This window comes from Physella acuta, unplaced genomic scaffold (genome assembly GCF_028476545.2).
Source record: "Physella acuta isolate Inbredline_101_S28 unplaced genomic scaffold, ASM2847654v3 ptg000350l, whole genome shotgun sequence".
In the NCBI taxonomy this organism is placed as follows: Eukaryota; Metazoa; Mollusca; class Gastropoda; family Physidae; genus Physella; species Physella acuta.
In genome coordinates this window covers 22,349-47,687 of record NW_026731869.1, presented here as the reverse complement: position 1 = coordinate 47,687, position 25,339 = coordinate 22,349, and the positions used below count along the sequence as shown (strand labels likewise).

The 25,339-nt window shown below is 38.4% G+C and overlaps 1 protein-coding gene across 1 annotated transcript in view; it reads right to left on the bottom strand.

Annotated features, from left to right (window-relative positions):
• Nucleotides 1–295: 295 nt before the first annotated feature.
• The window catches only part of LOC131941165 (myogenesis-regulating glycosidase-like), a 43,158-nt gene continuing 18,114 nt past the window's right edge, over nt 296–25,339 (bottom strand). The window contains exons 2-9 of the mRNA XM_059300174.1: nt 15,329–15,512; nt 12,937–13,139; nt 9,598–10,287; nt 8,334–8,468; nt 7,015–7,124; nt 3,167–3,412; nt 1,819–2,056; nt 296–749 (exon numbers count right to left, since the gene is read on the bottom strand). Coding sequence (XP_059156157.1) covers nt 540–749; nt 1,819–2,056; nt 3,167–3,412; nt 7,015–7,124; nt 8,334–8,468; nt 9,598–10,287; nt 12,937–13,139; nt 15,329–15,512 — 2,016 coding nt within the window. The 3' untranslated portion in view covers nt 296–539. The remainder of the gene's footprint in view (nt 750–1,818; nt 2,057–3,166; nt 3,413–7,014; nt 7,125–8,333; nt 8,469–9,597; nt 10,288–12,936; nt 13,140–15,328; nt 15,513–25,339) is intronic.

Genomic DNA, 25,339 nt, shown 5'->3' with positions numbered 1-25,339 from the left:
ATTAGAAATTTGAGTTTGAACCAATATCTCCAAAACAAGGTTATGCAAAACGTCCTTATAGTCATAAATCAGTCCTAAGTAGTGTTCTTTATCAGAGTTTCTTCCAGGCCTCTCTTCAGGGGCGCGGAGCCGCCGCCCCCCCCCCCCCCCCCCAACGAAATGGAAATGATATAGAAAACGTATACTTCTTACAGTGTCCGCCCCCTCCCACCTTTGAAATATTTAGTCAGCCCCCACCCCCTCCCCGAAAGGGTTTCAAGTGCCTTACCACCCCCCCCCCCCCTCCGAAGAAAAAAAGTCTGGAAGAAACACTGTTCTTTATCCGTATGGAGTTAAGGGTAAATTTTAGGATAAAAGTAAGTCAATAATAGGACTATAGCCAGAATTATAATCAGGACCAAAGTCTAAGTTAGGATGGTAAAAATTAACACGTAAAAATATCATCAATACAAACCAACTGGAAGAAATCGATATACCCTAAACAATAATACAAGATGAGATTCTCGAAAAAACAAGGCAACGCGCATGCCCGAAGCTCATCAGACGTCGTGTTCCTTCCGGTAGCTGAAGACGGGAATCTCGTAGGGTTCCACGGCGTAGTCCTTGAGCAGCCTGGGGCCTATCACAACCTTGTGCAGCTTGAGGTCTTCCCACACGCCAGACGGCACGAAGATGTCCCGTGTCGTCTGCTTCTCGCACAGGATTGGCGCCACAAGCAGGGAACTGCCGATCAGGTATTGGTCCTTGGCCTGCAAGGGAATGCCGGGAATATTTTGGTTATTGGAATTAGTATTACCTTGTTTCACACAGCAACTGCTTACTAGTGTGATTGTGATAAACATAAGAGATATGAAGATCGTATTTCTTTCTCTCTCTCTCTCTCTCTCTCTCTCTCTCTCTCTCTCTCTCTCTCTCTCTCTCTCTCTCTCTCTCTCTCATATATATATATATATATATATATATATATATATATATATATATATATATATATATATATATTATATATATATATCACAGTTTCTACACTCCTCGTTAATTGTCTCATATTTTCTTACTATATCGTTACGTTTTCTAGTGATGTACCATAGAGGCTGATGTAATAGGGTATGTTTTTTTCTATCTATAGTATGTATAGTCAGCTAAATGTAACGCTGCCTTGCATGTTCTCTACTTGAGTAAGGTACCCATTAAAGCTGCATTGACTCAAGTACGTCCAAAAAGACTGTATTACTGTTTAAGTTGGTGTTTATATGTTACGAGATGCATTCTGCCTTAAAACCTAGTCTTTTTGTGTATGTTCTGTTTCAAAGTGTCTTTTGGTGCCTTTTGTCATAAGGTGTAATCTGCCTTAAAGGTTCCAGTCAATTTAAGTAGAAGCTCAAGTCTCTTTGAGTAGAAGGTCTAATCTCTTTGAGAAGAAGGTCTAGTCTCTTTGGGTAGAAGGTCTAGTCTCTTTGGGTAGAAGTTCTAGTCTCTTTGGGTAGAAAGTCTAGCCTTTTGAGTAGAAGGTCTAGTCTTTTTGAGTAGAAGGTCAAGTCTCTTTGAGTAGAAAGTATAGGCCCTGTGAGTACATTCTAGTCCCGCTAGTCCCGTTGAGTAGGAAGTCTAATCTCTCTGCGTATCTTCTGTCATAGAGTGTGTTGTGTTTTGGTCTCTACCATGTGATGCAATCTAGTTTAGAACGTCTAATATCTGTGTACATCTTTTAGATACCCTGTCTTCCATCTAACAGTGTAATGCACATTTACATATTCCATCAAGCCGTAGCCTGATTTCTCCTAGCCTTAACTTGATGCTCTAGAGTCAAACAACCCTGACCTTCATAGCGTGGACATCCGGTGTTGGGTTAAGCCACCAGATTGGACGGATGATGGGCAGACCCGCCTCGACCTCCCGCCTCAGCTCCTCGCTGGCCAACGCCTTCTGCAGCAGAAGACGTTGAGTGGTCAGATTGGCCGCCATGATGGTGACATCCGGTCTGAAGCTCCAGGGCGGGATGTTGAACTGGTAGGCTGGGAACATGGCGGCCAGTTGGAGCCATCGGATGAACAGCTCTCTGGGGGGAAAGTTCAAGGTCAAGTACAAGTCGTAACGAAGAAAAACGCATTGTAATGTTTTGTTCTAAATTATTGTTAATGAAACTATATATCCTTTGACAACGATACTGTAGTTGATATTAAATATTTTTAATTATGAGATATTCTCAAGGAATTGTTTTTGAGTATAAATTATTTTTGCACGTAATTTTTGAGGAAGTTTTCTGACGTATTTGTCTAGCGTATCTTCTTCTTCTTCTTCGTTCTTAATTATTAGTGTTGAAGAGGATCGAGATTTATCTGCCAGTGGGTTTGAACTCGAGACTTAGTTCGAATGTATCAACCATGAGCTTTTTGCCGACTCGACCACGCCTCCAACACAATTAAGCGTTACGTGTCAACTGGTTATGCGCCATTGAGGCCATTGACTCCGATTTCAGCCTGCTTTTCTTTTTGGATTTGCTTCCATAGCCTTTGTCCAATCAAGAACAAACTACAAGGCAGCAGTTGTTTAATTTTGGAGTTGTCTCTCCTAGAAGAGTGGCTGTCCCCAGCTAACGAGCCTCATCTGCCCGAGGGTTCGAACTCGAGACTTTTCGGTTTAACAACCATGAGCTTTACCGACTCGACCACGCCGACCCCCCCAGTATTTTACTGACGTATTTTACTGACGTATTTTACTGACGTATTTTACTGACGTATTTTACTGACGTATTTTACTGACGTATTTTACTGACGTATTTTACCGACGTATTTTACTGACGTATTTTACTGACGTATTTTACTGACGTATTTTACTGACTTATTTTACTGACTTATTTTACTGACGTATTTTACTGACGTTTTATTCTGTCGTATATGTCTAACGTATTTTTGACGTATTTTTCTGTCGTATTTTTCTGATATTTTTACAGCTTTTTTTTTCAGAGCTACTTTTTTACCTTTTATTTATTTGCTATATTTTCTAGATAATTTTTCTTAAGATATCTTACTGTGGTAATTATAAGATAAGATATCATGAGATACATTATGTAATATATGCACCCTCCCCCTCCCGTCGCCCTTCTGTCGTCCTAAGTACACGGTTAGAATGTTAACCTACAACAATACAACCGTATACAATTACTCACTCCGAAGGCTTATTGCTGGAACTGAACTCAGGTTCCGTAGACTGCGCCCTAATACCATCCAACAGAATAAAAGGGTAGCCCATAAGGCCGAGGGTCAAGGCCGTATCTATGGCACCGGTCAGGCATTTGGTCTTGGAGTCCACTATAGCTGGGACTGGAACAAAGCCGGCCACGTGACGGGAATCCGACGTGTAGTCTACGGTCAGTAGTTCGGAGTTATTGCCCATTAGTTCTGTCATGAGTTTCCTATGGGGGGAAAAAGCGAAGTAAGTTGTATTAATCTCAAATCATAAATGAGCTATTTATTAAACTATAAGGCAACTCTAAGTATTATGGAAATATTTTTGATAATAGTATTTTAAAAACAATGGTTATAATACGTATGCATTATTTTTCACAGGACAATATTATACACTCTGGCAACATTAATGTTCGCATTTTTTGTGACAATACATCCAGAACCACTTAAATCCTCAATGATTATTTGATTAATTAATAACACGCAATTAGCAGCACTGTAAGCGGACGTGCTTCTCCTTTAATCCACAAAAACAGGACATCTTTTCCTTACCATGTACCCTACACACTTTATTTAAGGGGCAGTATTACCAAGACTAAGGGAGAGAAACAAATAAAATTCACCACAGAAAACTATTAGGGATACAGCTGTCAAACTTCCAAAGCAGTAATAATGATTCATTAACGTTAATGCAGCATATACCTGTAGGCGTATATACAAAGCAAAGTATTTCGAAATAAATTTAACACATATTTTTGATAAGTATTTGTTACTCTTTTGTAAACTAATTTTTCAACAGCTAGTCAATTCACTTCATTTCCGATATATAGAATCTAAAGAACAACAATATATAATTTAGTAACATGTATTTAAATTAACATAAAACATTTAGTACTTATGACAAAGAAATATTTCAAGCAAAGCTAAGACATAGACTGGGAACTCTCACTTAACTGAGAAAAAAAAAAGAAATATACAGGAAAGAAATAAATAAAGTATTAATTTTAATTTAGACAGTCTCAAGCCAAACATCACTCGATCAGCCCCCAAAGTAAATTAACATTAGAACAGTCTTCTGTTTCCCGGGTTTTAAAATGCACAACCTGAATGGTAGAAAGAGATACCCACCTCAACCCCCCCCCCCAACACACACACACACTCCCCCCCCCCCCCCCCACTCAACCGGACTGGCGGACATTTCAAGGTAGCGTGCCCTCATTGCCAAGGGTCAATTTTATGTCATGGAAAGTTTTGGAACGATAGATCAGTACGTGATTACAGAGACACTTCTCCCACGCTCGTTTCTATTTCTGTCCATGGGTGGCTACAGTGTGAACTTTTGACTCCACAGCACACTAAATTAAGCTGTGAAGAGAAACCTAGTTTGCACACCTTATTTTAATCTAGTTCTTATGCCATTTCATTTTTTCCCTTTGATTATTATATATGCAATTGATGTTCACTGTTCATGTCTTTGATGCTATGTAAAATCTATCAAATATATTATTATTACTGATTTAAATGTTTAAAACAATTGAATTAATAAAAAAAATAAAAAATAAAAATCTACCCCCTCCTCTCTCCCCCTCTATCCACTTTACCCCCAGACATGATAACCCCACAATCCCTTTAACTGTTCCAACGACCCCACCACCCACCGCAACATCAATATCCAGAACTTATTTAAAGTTCTAAATCTTGTCTCTTTCCCCTCATCTTTCACACTGCAACCTTTTGAAAACTAAATGCGACCACTACAACACCCTTTCAACTAGTCAACTTAAGTTGTTTCCCTACATAGAAAATGTTTCACTGTCCCATTGACCCTCTCTGAAAAATTTCCTTTCCTCTCCCCACCCAGACTTCTGACACTTTCATTTGACCTTCACCCCTTTTACTGTCATCCTTTGCAATTTTTTTTTTATAATCAAATACATGACATTATGTAAATATTCATTATGTACATTTGCAAAACCTTTCGTTTTCATTTGGTGTTCAAAATTATGTTTAAAAATTTGATGTTGATGTACTTGTTTTAATTGAAAATAAAAGTATTTAAAAAAAAAAAAAATGACAGAAAAAAATGTATTGTCATTTTAAATGTTTAAATAAAAAATTCTATAATTTCAATTTTCATCACAATGCAATTCCTTTAGGTCATGTTATAGATCATACTGTCAGTCAGCTTTGTGACTATTTAAAAAAAATATGTTAGTAATTTAGAAAACTGTACGTAAAACTAAAATAAGTAGCATATTTTTTAAAAAAATACATTCGATTTTTTTTTATTTCACAATTAATCGACACATTAACCAAGGTATTTGAACTTCGGTATTTCGCTTTCTAATAGTATTAGTATTATATATTTTACATAAACCGCACTAATACAATTGGAATTTTGTAGAGTTTGTTTTTTTAATTTAAAGTTTATTATCTTGTTCTGTTCAGATTTGAAAAATCGTAAAATTTTCACATTTTATCACAATGCAATTCGTTTTAGTTCCGGCAATAGATATCATTGTTAAACAGCTTGTCAACGATTTTCAGAAAAATCTATTTTATAGAAAATTGTAAGTTTAAAAACTTTTGGTTCAAATTATTAATATTATTATTATTATTTTTATTATTTGCACCATACAAAGGTCCACATTTATACGCTGTTTTATAGCTGATTCATCATAATCACTATGGTAAAAAATGTATGAGTGTATGTATAACATTTTTTTTTTGGCGGAAAATTTTTTTTTGTATATTTTCTATTGTCAGGGTGATACGTTCGCCTTAAAAATAAGATTTTCAAAGATAACCTTCTTCATTTGCACCAATAATTTCAACAAAGAACAAAACACACCAACCCCGACACCGTTTTCTCACCATAAAGCTGGGTAGATTTTTCAATTTAAAAGTGCGAAATTATGTTGTTGTTTTTTATTGTATGTGCAAGCTAGCAGTACGATCCAATTCGTCCGACCGTTTTTAATAGGAGATAATTGCTTTATACATTGTGGATAAACCATAACAATCGTCGTATTAAAACACTGCTATAGACCAAGCCAAGCCTAAATTAAATAATTAAAACATTGTAAACAACCACCCGAGAGGCGTAGCGATGGGGGTGGGGGCTGGCAGGGGGGGGGGGAAATATGTCCCCGGCACCGACCTTAAGGGGCGCCAAAATGGGTTTGAAAAAGTAATCGAAAGTTTGAGGGGGGTGCAAATCAAAAGTCTGAGGGTGGGGGGGTGCAAAAAAAGTTTGAGAGGGGGTGCAAATCGAAAGTTTGTCCCCGGGCGCCGGGAAGGGTCGCTACGCCTCTGAACCACCCCACACCCCTTCTCGTCACAATATATGCGCGACCTCATACGCCTCTGTATAATGTTTCAAACACTCAGTGATGTTAAAATTACAAAGTTCTTTGAAAAATGAAATATAATTGTCGTTACTCGCATCTGTAAAATTGAATTTTTAAAATTCAATTAATAGCTGCCTTTTTAATACAAAAAAAATGTGCGTGCTACTATAGTAGACCCAAGTATCCTGAACATATCGCATGTCATATCTAATGCTGATGCTGTCAAGTAATTGTTATGTGTAACAAGCTTGCACATACATTACGATTACTTAAAACTTGAAGACGACATATCGATTTTAATACCTCGAGAGCTTGGTGAATTTGGATATTTTAGAATCCTGAATCAAAATACTAAACAATCATTGACTGTAAAATAAACTCAATTATATTAGACATCTAGACCTAATTTGCAATATTGTAGTATGTGAAAATAAGTGAGGCGGTATTCGATCAGAGACAAAGACCAGTTGTCTAAGTACCTGAAAGTGCCAGGCATTGAGTCGTTCCTGTAGAACTGGGGCTTGTACGGCAGCCAGCCCTGTGACCCGTACGCCAGCCGGAAGGAATCGATGCCGCTTCCTTTCAACGCCTGTAAAAGCAAAATGCATACATTTATCATCAGGAAAAAAAATTGTATCCAATACAATTAAATTGTCGTACATGCTATATAAGTTATGTTTTGTAAACTTTTTTTTTTCAAAAAAGCACGGAAGCTAATATTATTAAGCACAGAAGTTAATATTGTATTACTATCCACTACAATAAATTACTATGCTTGTTTATCCTAAACAGTTTTTTAAAGCCCAAGAACATACTGTGCCGTTAAAATTAACCTAGCATTTAACGGTTTATTTTTTTTTTGGAAAAATATCACAGTCAGACTTCATTGGGATCCTGCTATATAACATTTTGACATTTTTATTTTGTAGCCCAAATGCGATATTTTGTAGTATGGAATAGAGATATGAAGCATAGTTCAAGAATATTATTTAAATGTTACACTCAGTCGAAGACAGAAAAGCCAATTATTTTGTTGAAAATACCATATAAGTTATGTGTTTGCTTTGCAATTAATATTAATACTCACTCCCACAAAAAGTCAATTGTTACCACCAAACGCTTGACTACTACCAAACCCTAGATCAACGAAAAACCCTAGATCACCAACAAACCCAAGACTATCTCAATACCCAAGAACATCACCAGACTCAAGTAACCCCTTACTTTAAAGGCAACACACTGCTGGAGTAACCACTTACTCCAAAGTTAACCACTTATCCCAAAGGTAACCACCTACTCCAAAGGTAACCCCAGAGGCGTAGCGAGGGGGGCAGGGGGGACATATGTACCCGGGCGCCGACCTTATGGGGGGCGCCAAATTGAAAGTGTGAAGGGGGGGGTGCAAATGAAAAGTTCGAGGGGGGGGGGGTGCAAATCGAAAATTTGAGGGGGGGTACAAATGAAAAGTTCGAGGGGGGGGGGGTGCAAATCGAACATTTGCTCCCGAAGGAGGCGCCAAATTGAAAGTATGTCCCCGGGCGCCGGGAAGGGTCGCTACGCCTCTGGGTAACCCCTTACTTCAAAGGTAATAAACTGCAAGAGTAACCGCTCACTCCAAAGTTAATCACATATTCCCAAAGGTAAATCTTTACTTCAAAGGTAACCCCTTACTTCAAAGGTAACCAACTACTACAAGAGTAATCGCTTACTCCAAAGATAACCACTTACACCAGAGTTAACAATGGTTCATGGTTTTCATCAAGCACCCCATTAAAATCTTGTACAAAAAAAAACTTACCTGCAGTTTCTTAGCGAACCAGGCAGTGGCTTGAGGGTTGGTGGCGTCCAGCACAGCAGCCAGACTACTCTGGTACCTGGTCAGTCCTGCGACCTCTCCCCCAGCGTCCTGAATAAAATATGACCCTGCCACGCCCTGGAGGAAAAAAAACTCTCGTAAAGCTGATTTACATTAGAAACAAAAAAAAAACATCTCGCCTAAAGCTTATTTACATTTGAAACAAAAAAAAACATATCGCCTAAAACTGATTTACATTAGAATCACACAAAAAAAATCTCTCCTAAAGATGATTTAATTTGAAAAGAAAAATAGTCTCTTCTAAAGCTGATTTACATTAGAAACACACAAAAAAGTCTCTCCTAAAGCTGATTAAATTCGAAACAAAAAAAATCGTCTCGCCAAAAGCTAATTTGCATTTGGAACAAACAAAAAATCTTCTCTCCTAAAGTTGATTTACATTTGAAACAAAAAAAAAACGTACTTTTAGAATCCATTTAATTAGCATTAATATCCGAACATTCGTTAACAAAAAAAAAAAACAAAGGATCTTCAATAGCTGCAGTCCAGTGGTTTAAACTTCAGATCAGAATTGGAGATGTTCTTTTTATCAGGTGAGGTTTGAGATTACACTTTCATAGTCTGATGTTAATGTTCTTGATTAAATCAGTTGGTGATTTTTATAAGACAAGTTGCATGAAATTGAGTAAGTACGCTGTGTTTTAGAATATTGTGTTGTTTAATTAAACAGCAAGTAATTAAGTAATTAAGTAACACGTGATGGTTTTGTTTCTAAAAATCAAGACGTGATGTATGGTATTAAGATAGGATAACTTTCATAAAACCGGAAGCTGTAGAATGAAAAATGGAAGCTAAGAATGGGACAGAACGCTGGTTAAAAAATACACTGAAGCTATTGAAAAAGACGGCGTAGCCGAAGCTATAGAGCCGAAAGTCTCGAGTTCAAATCCGGGTTCAACGTCTTATGAGTCCACCCAACTCTGATGGGTACCTAACTCACGTTAGGGAACGTAAAGGCGGCTTGGAAAAGTGCTGAGCACTCTTTCCTTTCATAGATCGAGGCCAATAAACATATGATCTCAAATTCATCTGCTCAATCGATCGCTAGGTATGAAAAAGATTCTGTACTCTTTTTTTATTGTGGAATATTGGAAACGGGTTGGTATTATGAAAATAAATATATAAATATATAAATATTATGAAAATAAATTGATTTAGCAATGAGATGTGATACACAAATATTTACCTCGTTAAAATTTTGAGTCGTGTACTTGAAGTAAGGGCTCACACTCAATACAATCTCGTTGCTTCTATTTTTAGCCGAGTCCATGAGCTCTGAAATATTCGGGAACCTCTGCGGGTCAAAGGTCAAATCCCCCGTCGTCCCCTCCCAGTCCACGTCCAGGGTCAACTTGTTATTGACGAACCCGTTCTCGGCCAAACTTTTCATCAGCGCCTCCACGTGACTCTGATTGACGGTGCCAGACTGGACAATGTCCGGCACCGACCACCACGCCCCACTGAACGCCACGTCGGGCGGGAACTTCAACGCGCCTTGCAAGGACATGTTCTGCATGTGAGTATGAGTCACAACGGCATCCACCCCTTTACACAGCGTGTAGTTGAGCCAGGCTAACTCCGTGGTGCTATCCTGGTGGTACAACGACCCGCTGTAGTTGGCCCGGATGCAGAGCATGTTGTCTCCGGTCCGGTTCCAAGACACCTGGACCGGATTGTCGGAGATGACGTAGAGGCCGGTGCCGGTGGAGGAGAGCCAGTAGAAGTTGACGGCCGCGCCGAAGACGCCGTCTCGTCTGGAGGAGGAGTGGGTGGGTTGGTAGACGAACTCCCCGCGGATGGGGTAGACGCTGTCCGAGTTGTTGGACGGTCCGTACCACTCGCCGTCTGCTACCTCGAAACAGTCGTACGGGGAATGCTGGGAAATGACAATGGAATTAAGGTTTTGCTTTGAACAGTTTACAGAATATCATAATCTGGGGTTTTTTTTTACGTCAATGTAGTAGTATGTGTATAATGCAAGTGTATGAAACCAGCTGGATAGAAGCAGGTTATGTAAGCAGGTTATGTAAACAGGTTATGTAAACAGGTGAATGTTGATGCTGTATGTAAGCAGGTTATTTAAGTAGGTGTATGTACGCGTGTGTATCTAAGAAGGTGTATGTAAGTAGTTGTATGTAAGTAGGAGTATGTAAGCAGGTGGTGTATGTAAGCTGGTGTATGTAAGCAGGTGTATGTAAGAAGGTGTGTGTAACCCGGTGGCGTATGTAAGCATGTGTATGTAAGCAAGTTTATGTAAGCAGATGTTTGTTGCTGCCTGTTGTTGCAGCTATATGTTAGATGTTATATGTATGCAGGTGTATGCTGTTCATACAATATTGCGTGTAAAATATTGGAATTAATTAATTAAGACAATCTGCAAAATGTGCACGTTTCTCTATATAAAACGATCGCATGTTAATCTTCAATGGGCTGATAACCAATTGAAGCATTTAAGCGTACAGAAATTGTTCTGAGTTAACTACAGACTATCGATTTTCTTATCAGCCCTCTACGCTACAAGGGTAAAAGGGAACGTTTGTGTATATGTCAGGTTTAGGGTCATACTCGGAATTAGCGTTAGCTTAGTGTAGAAACAAAACAAAGAAAAACACGATTTTATTAAAGATTTGGATGTCTTGTGCTCATCAAAAAAATTTGATATGAATAAATCAATTTAATTTTCTTGGTCATTTTTCTTCTACCCTAACCTCAAATTATTTATTTTCACTTCAGTCCTTAACGGCGATTGAAAAACCTCAGATTGAATACAAAATTGTTTTCCTTAACACATACTACATACTTAAATATAAATTCGTTTACTTAAGTTAAGGCCGTCTAGGTCCACACTAGAGTGGGCAGGACATTACAGTACCGTAGCTGTTACCTTTGATTTCAACACTGACCTCTAATGTTAACCGTCACCACAAAATATAGATCGTTACGGGTGGCTGCTGACAAGGTAACACACACACAGTGGTAGATTGGCGCCTTTTGTCACGGGGGAACATGCAGACATGCCTACCTGCATGTCAAATTCCAGGCACTGGATATATGCACTATTCGCTAGACTAAATTCTAGGCACTGAATATATGCACTATTCGCTAGACTAAATTCTAGGCACTGAATATATGCACTATTCGCTAGACTAAATTCTAGGCACTGAATATATGCACTATTCGCTAGTCTAAATTCAAGACACCAGATATATACACTACCTGCCTAGCAATGACAAGTGCATGTATTGGTAGTGTGTCCCCGTTCTACAAGCACTTACCTGTGCCTTGTCAACCCTCTAACAACCCTACATGCGGTGTCGACCCCCCTACCCACATGTACTATCCTACTTTTGGAGTCAACCCTCTACCAACCCTACCTTGATGTCAACCCTCAACACACCCTACACTACTCAAAATGCGGATTCAACCCTCTACCAACCCGCACTACCGTACTTATGGAGTCATCCCTCTACCAAACTTACCTCTGTGTTAACCATCTACCCTCCCTACCTGCATTGTCAACCCTCTAACCACCCTGCACTACCCTACCTCTACCAACCCTACACTACTCTACCTATGGCGCCAACCCTCTACCAACCCACACTACTCTACCTATGGCGCCAACACTCTACCAACAATACCTATCGTGTCAACCCTCTACCAACCCTACCTGCGGTGTCAACCCTCTACCAACCCTACCTATCGTATCAACCCTCTACCAACCCTACCTATGGCGCCAACCCTCTACCAACCCTAACAGCCGTGTCCACCCTCTACCAACCCTACCTATCGTATCAACCCTCTACCAACCCTACCTATGGCGCCAACCCTCTACCAACCCGTCCACCCTCTACCAACCCTACCTATCGTATCAACCCTCTACCAACCCTACCTATCGTGTCAACCCTCTACCAACCCTAACTGCCGTGTCAACCCTCTACCAACCCTACCAGCAGTGTCAACCCTCTACCAACCTTACCTATCGTGTCAACCCTCTACCAACCCTAACTGCCGTGTCAACCCTCTACCAACCCTACCAGCAGTGTCAACCTTCTACCAACCTTACCTGCCGTTTCAACCCTCTACCAACCCTACCTATCGTGTCAACCCTCTACCAACCCTAACTGCCGTGTCAACCCTCTACCAACCCTACCAGCAGTGTCAACCCTCTACCAACCTTACCTGCCGTATCAACCCTCTATCAACCCTACCATCCGTATCAACCCTCTACCAACCCTACCAGCAGTGTCAACCCTCTACCAACCTTACCTGCCGTATCAACCCTCTACCAACCCTACCAGCCGTATCAACCCTCTACCAACCCTACCAGCAGTGTCAACCCTCTACCAACCCTACCAGCAGTGTCAACCCTCTACCAACCTTACCTGCCGTATCAACCCTCTACCAACCCTACCAGCCGTATCAACCCTCTACCAACCCTACCAGCCGTGTCAACCCTCTACCAACCCTACCTACAGTGTCAACTACCCACCCTCCACAACCCTCCACCAACCCTGCTGTAACCTACCAGCGGCGTCAAGCTCTCCCACGAGACAGTATAACACTGAATGCCTGTGGCCCGTGTGTGGTCTATCCTTAGGATCGCGTGCTCCTTCCATATACACTCCTTGTTGTGTGGGTTCTTCATGACCATGGGGCAGTGGAGGGGCAGCTGCCATTGAGGTATGTCCTGACCCAACTTGCCCTGAATCTTGCTAGTGCTCAGCGGATCTGTGGAGTGCATACGTCAGTTGACATGGGAACTAACAACACGTCACATACATAAAACATGACACACGAAGAACTGGTTGTGGCATATGTTCACTATCATATTGCTGATGGTACTTTAGGACTTAAGGGGGAAGGCTCCGGTAAAAAAAACTTTTTTAATACTCGTTAGAAAACAGTTATTTCTATACAGCTTTATTAAGATACATCCGCAAATGCATTTCCACTAAAAAAAATTGGTGAAAAAATCTTGGTAACTATGACAACGGCGGCCATCTTGAAAAATTAACCCCTTCGTAGGTTTTCCACCATTCATAAAATATTACATTTTAAGCCCAATAAACAATCAATTCATAATCTTCTTCCATATTTTGGGGTAATCAGCTAAAAATTTTAAGTGCATATCTTTAAACTAATTTTTTATGAATTTTCAAAATTTGTGTCCGTTCAAAACACTAGTTTTAATGCCCCAAAATTCCCCAAAGTTAAGTCTAAATGGAAATGCATATGCGGATGTATCTTAATAAAGCTGTATAGAAATAACTGTTTTCTAACGAGTATTAAAAAAGTTTTTTTTTACCGGAGCCTTCCCCCTTAATACAGATAGAAAGGTTACATGAATCATTACAAGTTACTTGCGTGCAAAATGAAATGCAGTTTTTTGTAAGTAAGGGTTGATGAAGGTTTTAAAATGATCAACACGATTGAATTATAGTCTGCAAAACGACATGAACTAGTCATAATTTGTAATCTTAGGCTTTATATATTTGATGGCTGTTTCAAATTCCAATAAATTAAAATGTATACGAACTCTGAACGGTGAATAAGATAATCTGTCGTGATGATTTGTCATGTGAAATTTTGTCAAAGGATCTTTTTACTACAGATTTATATACATAGAACTTTTGTTTAATAGTAAATTAACGTGTCAGTAGTTCCAACTAAATTTAATACAAAGCTTCAACGATTGTACGAAGTGACTCATTTCATTTGCTTACCTGTTCTTACCTGTTAGTTATGTGTAAATTCCATGATCTTACCTGTGATCTTTTATCCTAAGTTTTATGTTTTTTCCTGTTCAAGTCTCATAAGTCTTATAAGCTTACCTGTTCGAGTTTTATGTGCTGTTAGCTTTATATCCTAAGTTTTATGTGCTGTTAGCTTTATATCCTAAGTTTTATGTGATGTTAGCTTTATACCCTAAGTTTTATGTGCTGTTAGCTATATATCCTAAGTTTTATGTGCTGTTAGCTTTATATCCTAAGTTTTATGTGCTGTTAGCTTTATATCCTAAGTTTTATGTGCTGTTAGCTTTATATCCTAAGTTTTATGTGCTGTTAGCTTTATATCCTAAGTTTTATGTGCTGTTAGCTTTATATCCTAAGTTTTATGTGCTACCTATCAGCTTAAATGCTAAGTTTTAGGTTCTTTCCTCTTTGGAGTTATATGCTAAATGTGTTCTTTTCTGCTAATGATTTATCATCTTACCTGCTAGAGTTTCATGAGTTTACCTGTATGTACTTACGTGTAAAAGTTGCATGTACTTACGTGTAAAAGTTGCATGTACTTACCTGTAAAAGTTGCATGTACTTACCTGTAAAAGTTGCATGTACTTACCTGTAAAAGTTGCATGTACTTACCTGTAAAAGTTGCATGTACTTACCTGTAAAAGTTGCATGTACTTACCTGTAAAAGTTGCATGTACTTACCTGTAAAAGTTGCATGTACTTACCTGTAAAAGTTGTATGTACTTACCTGTAAAAGTTGTATGTACTTACCTGTAAAAGTTGTATGTACTTACCTGTAAAAGTTGTATGTACTTACCTGTAAAAGTTGTATGTACTTACCTGTAAAAGTTGTATGTAGTTACCTATAAAAGTTGCATGTACTTACCTGTAAAAGTTGCATGTACTTACCTGTAAAAGTTGTATGTACTTACCTGTAAAAGTTGTATGTACTTACCTGTAAAAGTTGTATGTACTTACCTGTAAAAGTTGTATGTAGTTACCTATAAAAGTTGTATGTACTTACCTGTAAAAGTTGTATGTACTTACCTGTAAAAGTTGTATGTACTTACCTGTAAAAGTTGTATGTACTTACCTGTAAAAGTTGTATGTACTTACCTGTAAAAGTTGTATGTACTTACCTGTAAAAGTTGCATGTAGTTACCTGTAAAAGCTGTATGTTCTCACCTGTAAGTGAGAGCTTCCTGGTGCGTGGGTTGAAGAAGATGGCCTGGCTGGCGTAGAGCAGGTCGACTGCCATGTTCTTGTAGTACCAGGCCAGGCTGACCAGTATCACGGTTAGCAGGAAGAAGAACAGGACGAAGAAATGGATGCGGTACTTCTTGATCATCTCTTCTCGGGTCATCTCCATCTGTGGAGTGAGAGGTCAAGGTCATCGACTTAAGGATTGTTTTGTTGTCCACGGAGACAGTGGGTTTTTCATTTTAAGAAGAAAAAAAAATGTTTTAGAAAAAAGAATGTGTAGACAGTTTCACAAGTGGCGTTACGATAGATAAATGAAAAAAGTATTGTACAAAATTGGAATGTGAATTTGTAGAGCATACTTGTGAAGAAAGGATCCTTTGGATGTTGAGAACAATCTAAAACAATCTAATTATAACGTGTTGGTTTTTGTCAGTATACAGCAAAAGAAATATGGCGGAATGAAAAATTTTGAAAGGCAGGAAAATTAGGTATCATATATATATATATAAATATATATATATATATATATATATATATATATATATATATATATACATGTATACATACTTTAACCCTTATATATATCACAAGCATCCCACGAATCGACTTTATGCTGCAGGTTCAACAATACAACAGCCAGTGGGCGTGTCACTGTTGTGAGCTGGAGATTTCTACATACATCACTGACAGTAATTGTGTAATTAGCACTTGCATGTGTTAATTGCAACCTCGCTGGTCAAGCGCATATGTTTAAGTCCTGCCCCCCCCCCCCCCTCAACTCTCCCACATGAATTTCAAATTTGTTCTATATCCAGTAAGTTGATTAATCACATGTTTTTTTTGATACATTAAATTTATAAATAATTAACCGTGTGTGGATTGTGGTAGTGGAAAGATCCAGCTAATTACAGAATAAACACATGCAACGTCTGGTTTTTTTTAATTACATGAATGATTTAGTTTCTAAATAGTTAACCACACGTGAATTTTACTTGTGGATACATTCACCTTATTACTGATTCATCTCACAAGGCTATGGGTTATTTTTGGATCTTAAACCAGAGGCGTAGCGAAAGGGGGGGGGGGGGGGAAGGGGGTGCGGATCGCACTGGGTGACACCATTTAGGGGGTGACACCAAGGCAAAAAATAGTAAAATATATAGAGAAAAATGATAATTCCACTTAATTAAGTGATTAATTCGAGTGTTATATAGTGTTTTAAGAGGTGCAAATCGAAAGTTTGAGAGGGGGGGGGGGGGGGAGATTTAATTCGAAAGTGTGAGGAGGGTGCAAATTGAAAATTGAAAGTTTGTCCCCGGGAAGGGTCGCTACGACTCTGGGGGGGGGGGGGGGGGGGTGACACCATTAAGTGCCGCACCGGGTAACACCCGACCTCGCTACGCCACTGTCTAATACTTTATAACTGTAACATCATACACCTGATTCTTGAGGCTACATTAAGGTCACAACTGATTAACGGGACTACCCGTTATGACAGGCCTACAGACAATGTGCCATTATCTTGTAATAAAATGATTCCTCTACACGACACCTCGATCGGGAGCGTCTCCAATAAATCGATCAGCACAGGCACCAATAAATCGATCCAGACTTGACATGGGTTCTGTCCAGGTAAATTAGGCAGGTCAAACAACAGGGTCAAGTCATAAAGCATGAAACGTAAGCAGTGTAAAATGTACATAAAGCATGAAACGTAAGCAGTTTAAAATGTACATAAAGCATGAAACGTAAGCAGTCTAAAATGTACATACAGCATGAAACGTAAGCAGTCTAAAATGTACATACAGCATGAAACGTAAGCAGTCTAAAATGTACATAAAGCATGAAACGTAAGCAGTCTAAAATGTATTGTACGTCTGATAATGTAAACATGGAACTTCGAAGATTCCAGTAGTAAAGAAACTTAGTATGAATGCCTAATTATAGTCTAAATAGGTATACTAAAGCTACCTTAACAAATAGTTGTAATTATAGTTGATAATAGAAAAAAAATCATTAAAAACTTTGAGTCTAGCTTTCACTGACACTTGGAGATGTAAAACTACAGTTATTGTGGTATCATTAGAAAGTTCTGGATTGTTGTATTGTTGGTATGTGGTGTCTTAAGTGTTTTTCCCGTGCTGTTTAAAGTGGTGTCATCGGTGTTTTTTTTTTAACGTAGGAGGTGGTAAAGTTAACAAAAGTGTGATCGTAGCTTTTAACACTGGGGTGTTAATGGGTGACAGGTGTGGCGTCTTGAAACATTAGCACCTGGCGTTCGTTGATTACAATCGTGACATTAACCCAGATTTAAAGGCTAAAACATGTTACAAAGTTTGATATCGGATCTGGCAGTCAATAGAGCAAAGGAAGTAGAGTTCATCAGTTTCTTTGACCTCGGTTTATAAAACGATAACGTGATGATTTCTATGATCAGCCGTTTTTTACTTTCGTTAATTTGGGTCAGGTACCCATTATTGCTGAGTGAATTCAGGGGCGTTCCACAGACTCGAGCACGATTTGAGCTCGAGACTTTGTGGTTAGCATTCAAACGCTCTGCCGACTGACCATACCATCCCTAAAACTACTTTGTAAACAAAGACGATTGACAACGTCCCTTGCAATGCAAAAGCTGTTTTATATTTACAGTTACTCTACTCGTACACTACTACTGTAAAATGGAAAGATAAAGGTTTAAAATGTTTTACAGAAGAAGAAATTTTAAATATATTTTAAAAAATAACAATCAAAGATTATAAAACCAAATCAAATACAAAAAGTAGCTAAACAAACGCATGACCAGATTTTGACTGAACTCATTTTTTTTCTATTACTGTAAACACACAAAACCCATTCCATCAGAGGAGGGGACTTAAGGTGTGATAAAAACAAACAAAACCCAAATGTAACATCTATGTTGAGAACCACACATCAAGGAGTATTCGCATTGTTAAAGGGGATATAACTCCTTCAGAGAAACGGCATTCAAAACGTTATGTCATTCAAGGGAGACAATGAAATGTACCATCTAACACATTATGAAAAAAAATTATGTCTTTCATGTACGTTTGAAAAAAAAAATTGTTTTTCGAAATTTCTTTGAACTTTCAATGAATAAAAAAATTGAAATGGGAGATATAGTTTGAAAAGATATTCCAATGCAATATAATAGCAGTAATGTGATATGTATTCCACGCAGGGGCGTCATTTGGTGGGATGTCATCCGGTGCGGTAACTGAGAGGAGGGGGGGGTTACCCCAACCACTGCCCCCTTTTCCACTGCCCCCTTTACCACAACCCTTTTTGTTCTCTTCGCCAATTAGGCTAGACCCTTTTTACTATTTTTTTTCCTTCTTTGTATATTTTTTTTAACTAAGCCTGTTTTAGTTATACCTTAATCAAATGTCAAGGGACTGTCGTATTCAACGTCGTGTCAGCGGCTTCGATATTAATCTCTAGGGTTTAGTCTTCGATATTAATCTCTACCGTCTAGACTTCGATATTAATCTCTAGCGTCTAGACTTCGATATTAATCTCTAGGGTCTAGACTTCGATATTAATCTCTAGCGTCTAGACTTCGATATAAATCTCTAGAGTCTAGATTTCGATATTAATCTCTAGCGTCTAGACTTCGATATAAATCTCTAGCGTCTAGACTTCGATATTAATCTCTGGCGTCTAGACTTCGATATTAATCTCTACCGTCTAGACTTCGATATTAATCTCTAGAGTCTAGACTTCGATATTAATCTCTAGAGTCTAGACTTCGATATTAATCTCTAGAGTCTAGACTTCGATATTAATCTAGGGTCTAGACTTCGATATTAATCTCTAGGGTCTAGAGATTAATATCGAAGCTAATGGTAGTCTAGACCAGGTTAGGGTAGGGCGAAGTTGAGTTCAAGTCACCAGTTCTGTCACGTGTTGTTGGAGGTCGTCTAGTTCGATGCCAGAAAGTAAGACAAGCTGGTCTTTTTCACCCACACACAAATATATTATAATCATCCGTAAAACCTACTTCGCCTACAACGATGAACAGCCAGGTTTAAAATTGTATCCAATTATATTTGTATGTATACTTTATATATGTATATTCGGTGTACACTTTGCTCTTTAAAAAAAATGAACTTGAAATGGGGTCATGTAGTTGGAATAAAAATGAGATTTCCTTTCAGATATAGGTATCTTGCCTAAAGTATTGTTAAACGGTAAATATGTACACACAAAACTATCACATTTTTGTAACGCTGCGATAAACTGTTACATGTAATAACAAAGGTAGACATAGGTACTTAATAAAGTCCTAGCAAAGACAGAGTAAATTACAGCCAAAATCATCTTCTATTACATGAGTGTTCCTATTGTTCGCACTACAAAATAAACCATTCAACTTTTCTTATTAAGCCAACACGTTTCTTGTTGTAACTGGCTGTATCTTTTTGTTGTGGTACTGGTATTTTCGGGCTAAACACACTGGTGGAATAATAAACGGGGTGATATGATTTCATTAAGTGAGGGGTAGAAATGGATAGAGAATGGTCAAGTGATAGCTCTCAGCACTAGAGACATGTCTAGGATTAGAATGGTCAAGTGATAGCTATGGCATTAGAGACATGTCTAGGTTTATAATGGTTAAGTGATAGCATTAGAGACATGTCTAGGTTTAGAATGGTTAAGTGATAGCATTAGAGACATGTCTAGGTTTAGGGTCAGGATGATGTGGAGACAGACCTGAGACATCATGAAGTCCTAGCATGGAAGAAGAAGACAACAGACCAATCACAATGAGAGGGTGTGGTCAAGCCGACCAAAGCCCTCAATGAGGGGTATTAGCCGGATATAGTTTTTTTTATTACTAAATACTACCTATTGCAACGATGTGGTCGAGTGACGAGCGCTTTACTGCTAACCCGAAAGTTACGGGTTCGGATCTCGAATTCGAGTCTGTAGGGCGTCCCTGAGGCCACCCAGCTCTAATAGGTACCTGACTCACGATAGGGAAAATAAAGCCGGCAGGGAAAGGTGCTGACCACACCATCTCTTCAACAAACATAAACTCTACTACAACAACACTATAAAGCGTTAGTTTTAAAAGTGGAACGTACTTATAAATACTACCAGATAAATAGCGATGGAATGTTATATTTGGTGTTAGCATTGGTATCAAAGGTGTATAAAAGCATGAAAGTATAGTCGCTATACCAGAGTTTTCTTTTTGGGGATCCCGCTTTCTGCATCCTTCTGCGCAGCGGCGCCGTCTGTGACGTCTGCCGTCGGCTCTGGCTTCTTCCCAAACGTCGTTGACGTCAGCGTGGGCTCGCTGAACCTCCGCGGCAGGACAGGGACGGGGATGGACACGGCAATGGCACCGTCCTCGACCTTGGCAAGTTCCGGCTTCACCGGCAGCGGGACACGGCCGGGCACCGTCAACAGCTGCAGTTCATGTTCCGGCGTCAGGATGCCCTCTGTCGTCTGCGCGTCGTCCGTTTCGGCTTCATTCAGATCGGTGCCGTTGGTGGCACTTCCGCTGGAACTGTCACTTTCTGAATCCTCCTGGAAGAAAGCAACTGCAGCAGATATTTCGGTGTTGTTATCTGTACCTTCATGGTATCTTTCAGATAGTTTCCCGCAGTAAAAGTCAGAGATATCCACACACACATCTTTCGCCTGGCCATCTTTAGGCAGATAATCCACACTCAGATAATGCGCAGGGGTGGCTGAATGATTAGGAAGATTTAAAAACGACGAACCAGCAACATGAGAATTATTATTTTGAACATCGTCCTTCACGCTCAAAGAATTATGGGAAGGTTGGCGTGTGCCATGGAAACCATCGATACTCCCACTTTCACCGTCGGCAGAAAAACCATAATTATCCGCCATGATCCTCAAATGCTACATTCATGTCCTTAAGTAACAGTATAGATACGAACATCACATGTTTTGGCGTGTGAAATATAGATCCGAATATCACATGTTTTAGCGTGTGAAATATATATGAGATTTTAATCCACAGCATAAATCCTAATATCACACACTATGAGTGTGATTTATAATCAAACTTCAATTCAAAGTATTGAGTTACAGCAAAGATCCAAATGTCACATTTTACGAGTGTGATATAAAAAAACGTAATTCAGTAAGTTTTGAGTTAGCAAGATAGATCCAAATATCACATGTTGTGAGTGTGATATGGAATAAAATTTTATTTCCTGAGTTTGAAAATACAGTATACATCCAAATATCACATTTTATGAACTTGGTGTTGAATCAAACCAATTTTCAAAGAGATACATTACAGTATACATCCAAATATCACATTTTATGAACTTGACTGTAGAGTCAAACCAATTTCCAAAGTTTTACTTTACAGAATGGATCCAAATATCACATCTTTTCAGTGTAATGTAGAATCAACCTTAACTGCAAAGTCTGTACGTTATAGCTTCGATCCCAACTAGCATATTGTGCGAGCTTGCTGAAAAATCAAACTTAATCCCGAAGTTCGCACTTTACCTCTCAAAGAACACTATCAAGTAGATCCAAATTCCTTTCCGTCACTCCGCATTACCGAGATAGATCGACACAATACAAAACACTAGCCCTTCGCCTTATATCCTCGCTGAGTTAGATCGACACAATACAAAACTAGCCCTCGCCTTATATCCTCGCTCAGTGCACCACAGAGGTAAACAATACTTGTCCCATGCAATCTGGGCAGGCTAAATGCCAAAACATATCACACTCGCCTCAATACACGCTAGTGCTGTCTACATTTACCTTCCACGTCTAAACGTGACTCGAACGTGACTCCAACGTGACACGGGTCACACGGGTCACCCACACAGCAGACCCAACCCCGAATGATCCCCCCAGTCTGGATTTACGTAACTTATGTATTTTACTTTGAACTGATTATCGATTTTAGAATGTTATTGCTATCTGCTAAATGTTAATGTTTTAAATTTTATTTTAGTGTCATAATTCAAGCAAATTATTTATAAAAACTAGTTAAAACTTCAGAAAACGTTGCTAGAGCATTTTGTCCTCACTAATTAATTGTCAAAATTAAGTATATTTAGACTTTAATACAACACAAATATTATGTAAAATTCGGTATGATTTTTGTTCTTCGTTTTTTTTTTTTCGTTTTTTTTTTCTTGTTTTTTTTTTTTTTTTTTTTTTTAATTTAACTACCTATATACAATATTGATCTAGAAATGCATTCGGTGTATCCATAACGAGGAAAAAAAATGTGTTTTCTTAGTTTGTTATTGAACTTTTTATATGCTGTATTGGGCCAGAAATAGAACCGAATTCAAGCAACAGATTTCAACAGGACTGTAATTATAGAACACTATAGTAAACAAACCATGAATCATATTTGGAAAGCTCTATGTGGATCTACAACTCCTAAAGTCTAGAGTTGATCGATCCAATTCGATCTCCACTTCTCAGCTGTTTTTTTCTTCTCTTTATTTCGTGTTGTTTAACATTCAGTACTATAGATATGAAATCTACACCAACATGTTTTCGTATTCCTTATCATTGTCACCGAAAAAAAAACAACACACGGAATTATGCTTCATATGTAGATTAAGGTTAGTCTACGTTGAACATTAAAACATGTTTATATTTTGACTATCACAAGAAATCGAACACATTGATTTTACTTAATCTTAAATAAATCAAACACATAAGCACAGAATGTTGTAATAACGAAACTAGGAAACGAAAAAAATATATCCGTGGAAAAAAAAAGGAATGACTGTTTGAACGTTAAAATCCCTGAATGACACGACAAGCTAAGCTAGTTATGTGGGGGCGGATGGGAAGAGACATGGGAGACCTGGTTTAAGTGTTTCTACTTCCGGTCCAAAGGCTGTGATTTGTGGGTGAGGAAATAAAAATAGGAGGCGCGTCTCTGGCTGTGATGGGTCCCTGTCTTAAGTGGGGGGTCCCTGTCTTTGTTGTGGCTGGTGGGTTTCTGCCTTAAGTGGTGGGTCCCTGTCTTAAGTGGTGGGTCCTTGTTTTAAGTGTTGTGGGTCCCTGTCTTAAGTGGTGGGTCCCTGTCTTAAGTGGTGGGTCCCTGTCTTAAGTGGTGGGTCACTGTTTTAAGTGTGGGGTCCCTGTAGTACGTGGGGGGTGCCTGTCTTAAGTGGTGGGTCCTTGTTTTAAGTGGTGGGTCCCAGTCTTAAGTGTGGGGTTCAAGTCTTAAGTGTGGGGTTTCTGTTTTAAGTGGGGGTCTTGGTCTTAAGTGGCGGGCCCTAATCTTAAGTGGGGGGTCCCACTCTTAAGTAGTAGGTCTTTGTCTTAAGAGTTGGGTCCATTTTTAAGATATGGTGGGTCCCTGTCTTGTGTGAGTGGGTGCCTGTCTTAATTGTATAGCGCCTTGTCTTAAGCTGTGTATTCATTTTTAAGATGTAGTGAGTTCCTGTCTTAAGTCTGTGGGTGTCCCTGTCTTAGTCGATTGGGTCCCTGTCTTACATGAGGTTGGTTAAGGTAGTAGGTGTCGTGGGTACCTGACTTAGATTCAGTAGATCAATGTATCAATGTCTTAGTGTTTTGAATACGAAAAACTGGTGTCATGTTTATATACATATATATATATATATATATATATATATATATATATATATATATATATATATATATATATATATATCCGTCATTAACTGACAAAGCCGTAGCGACATAAATTATATATATATATATATATATATATATATATATATATATATATATATATATATATATATATATATATATATATATATATATATATATATATATATGTTTGTGTTTGAGAAAACAGCCGGGCTAATCCAGTTATCTCACCACTTGTCATTTATTAACTGCTACACTTTTGAAAAGTTTGAAATGAGTGAGATGGAAAGGTAAAACGTAATACCTTGATATAAAGCAGATATTTTATGCATGGCATTTTAGAAGCCTAGGTCCATTAAAAAAGCCAGTCTGTTGTTTGAAATAATTAGCCACATAACCGGTCTGTTTATATACCTGTCTGCTTATATACCGTCTTCTTATATACCGTCTGATTATGTACCGTCTGATTATGTACCGTCTGCTTATATAACTTCTGTTTATATAACCGTCTGTTATACACGTCTGCCTATATACCCGTCTGCTTATATACCAGTCTGTTTATACATCGGTCTGTGTACTGTATAAGGAAGTCTACCATATTATAAACCAGCCACGTTAAGCACTCCACTGGATCCGACTCTGCTATCAAGATTTAATGCTGACTTACATGCGTGATCAAAATATCTCGCTCTACTCTTAGACTACTTCAAAATATAGGTTTTTATGCAAATAAGTGTGTGTACATGTTCATGTTCATATATATATATATATATATATATATATATATATATATATATATATATATATATATATATATATATATATATATATATATATATATACATATATATATATATATATATATATACATATATATATATATATATATATATATATATATATATATATATATATATATATATATATATATATATATATAATATATATATATATATATATATATACGAGTAAGCGGTTCATTGGGATCATTCTATCGTTTTTGTCCCCCCCCCCCCCCAAAAAGGGAGACAACAGAGCTAGATCTAGAACTCTCGATACATAAATACCATAAGCTGAGCACAATAGTTTTGACACGTCTTGTTGTAGACACCCAACAACAAACAAACAGCGTGTTGGTTGACACTAGACACACACACACACACACAAACTTGTATCTATGACCTATTGGGGCTCTAGATCATAACAAAAGCTGCGAGAAGAAAAGACAGTAAAATTAAATGCGTCCTAGTTAAATTAGGCTTTTTTTTAGCGGTTCAGGGTGGGGAGGGTGGGGGAGGGGGGGGCAGGGGGTAATGGGAGAAAAGATCTAAGCCAGGGGTTCCCAACCTTTTTTTACTCTAGAGCACATTCTAAATTATCGGTAGG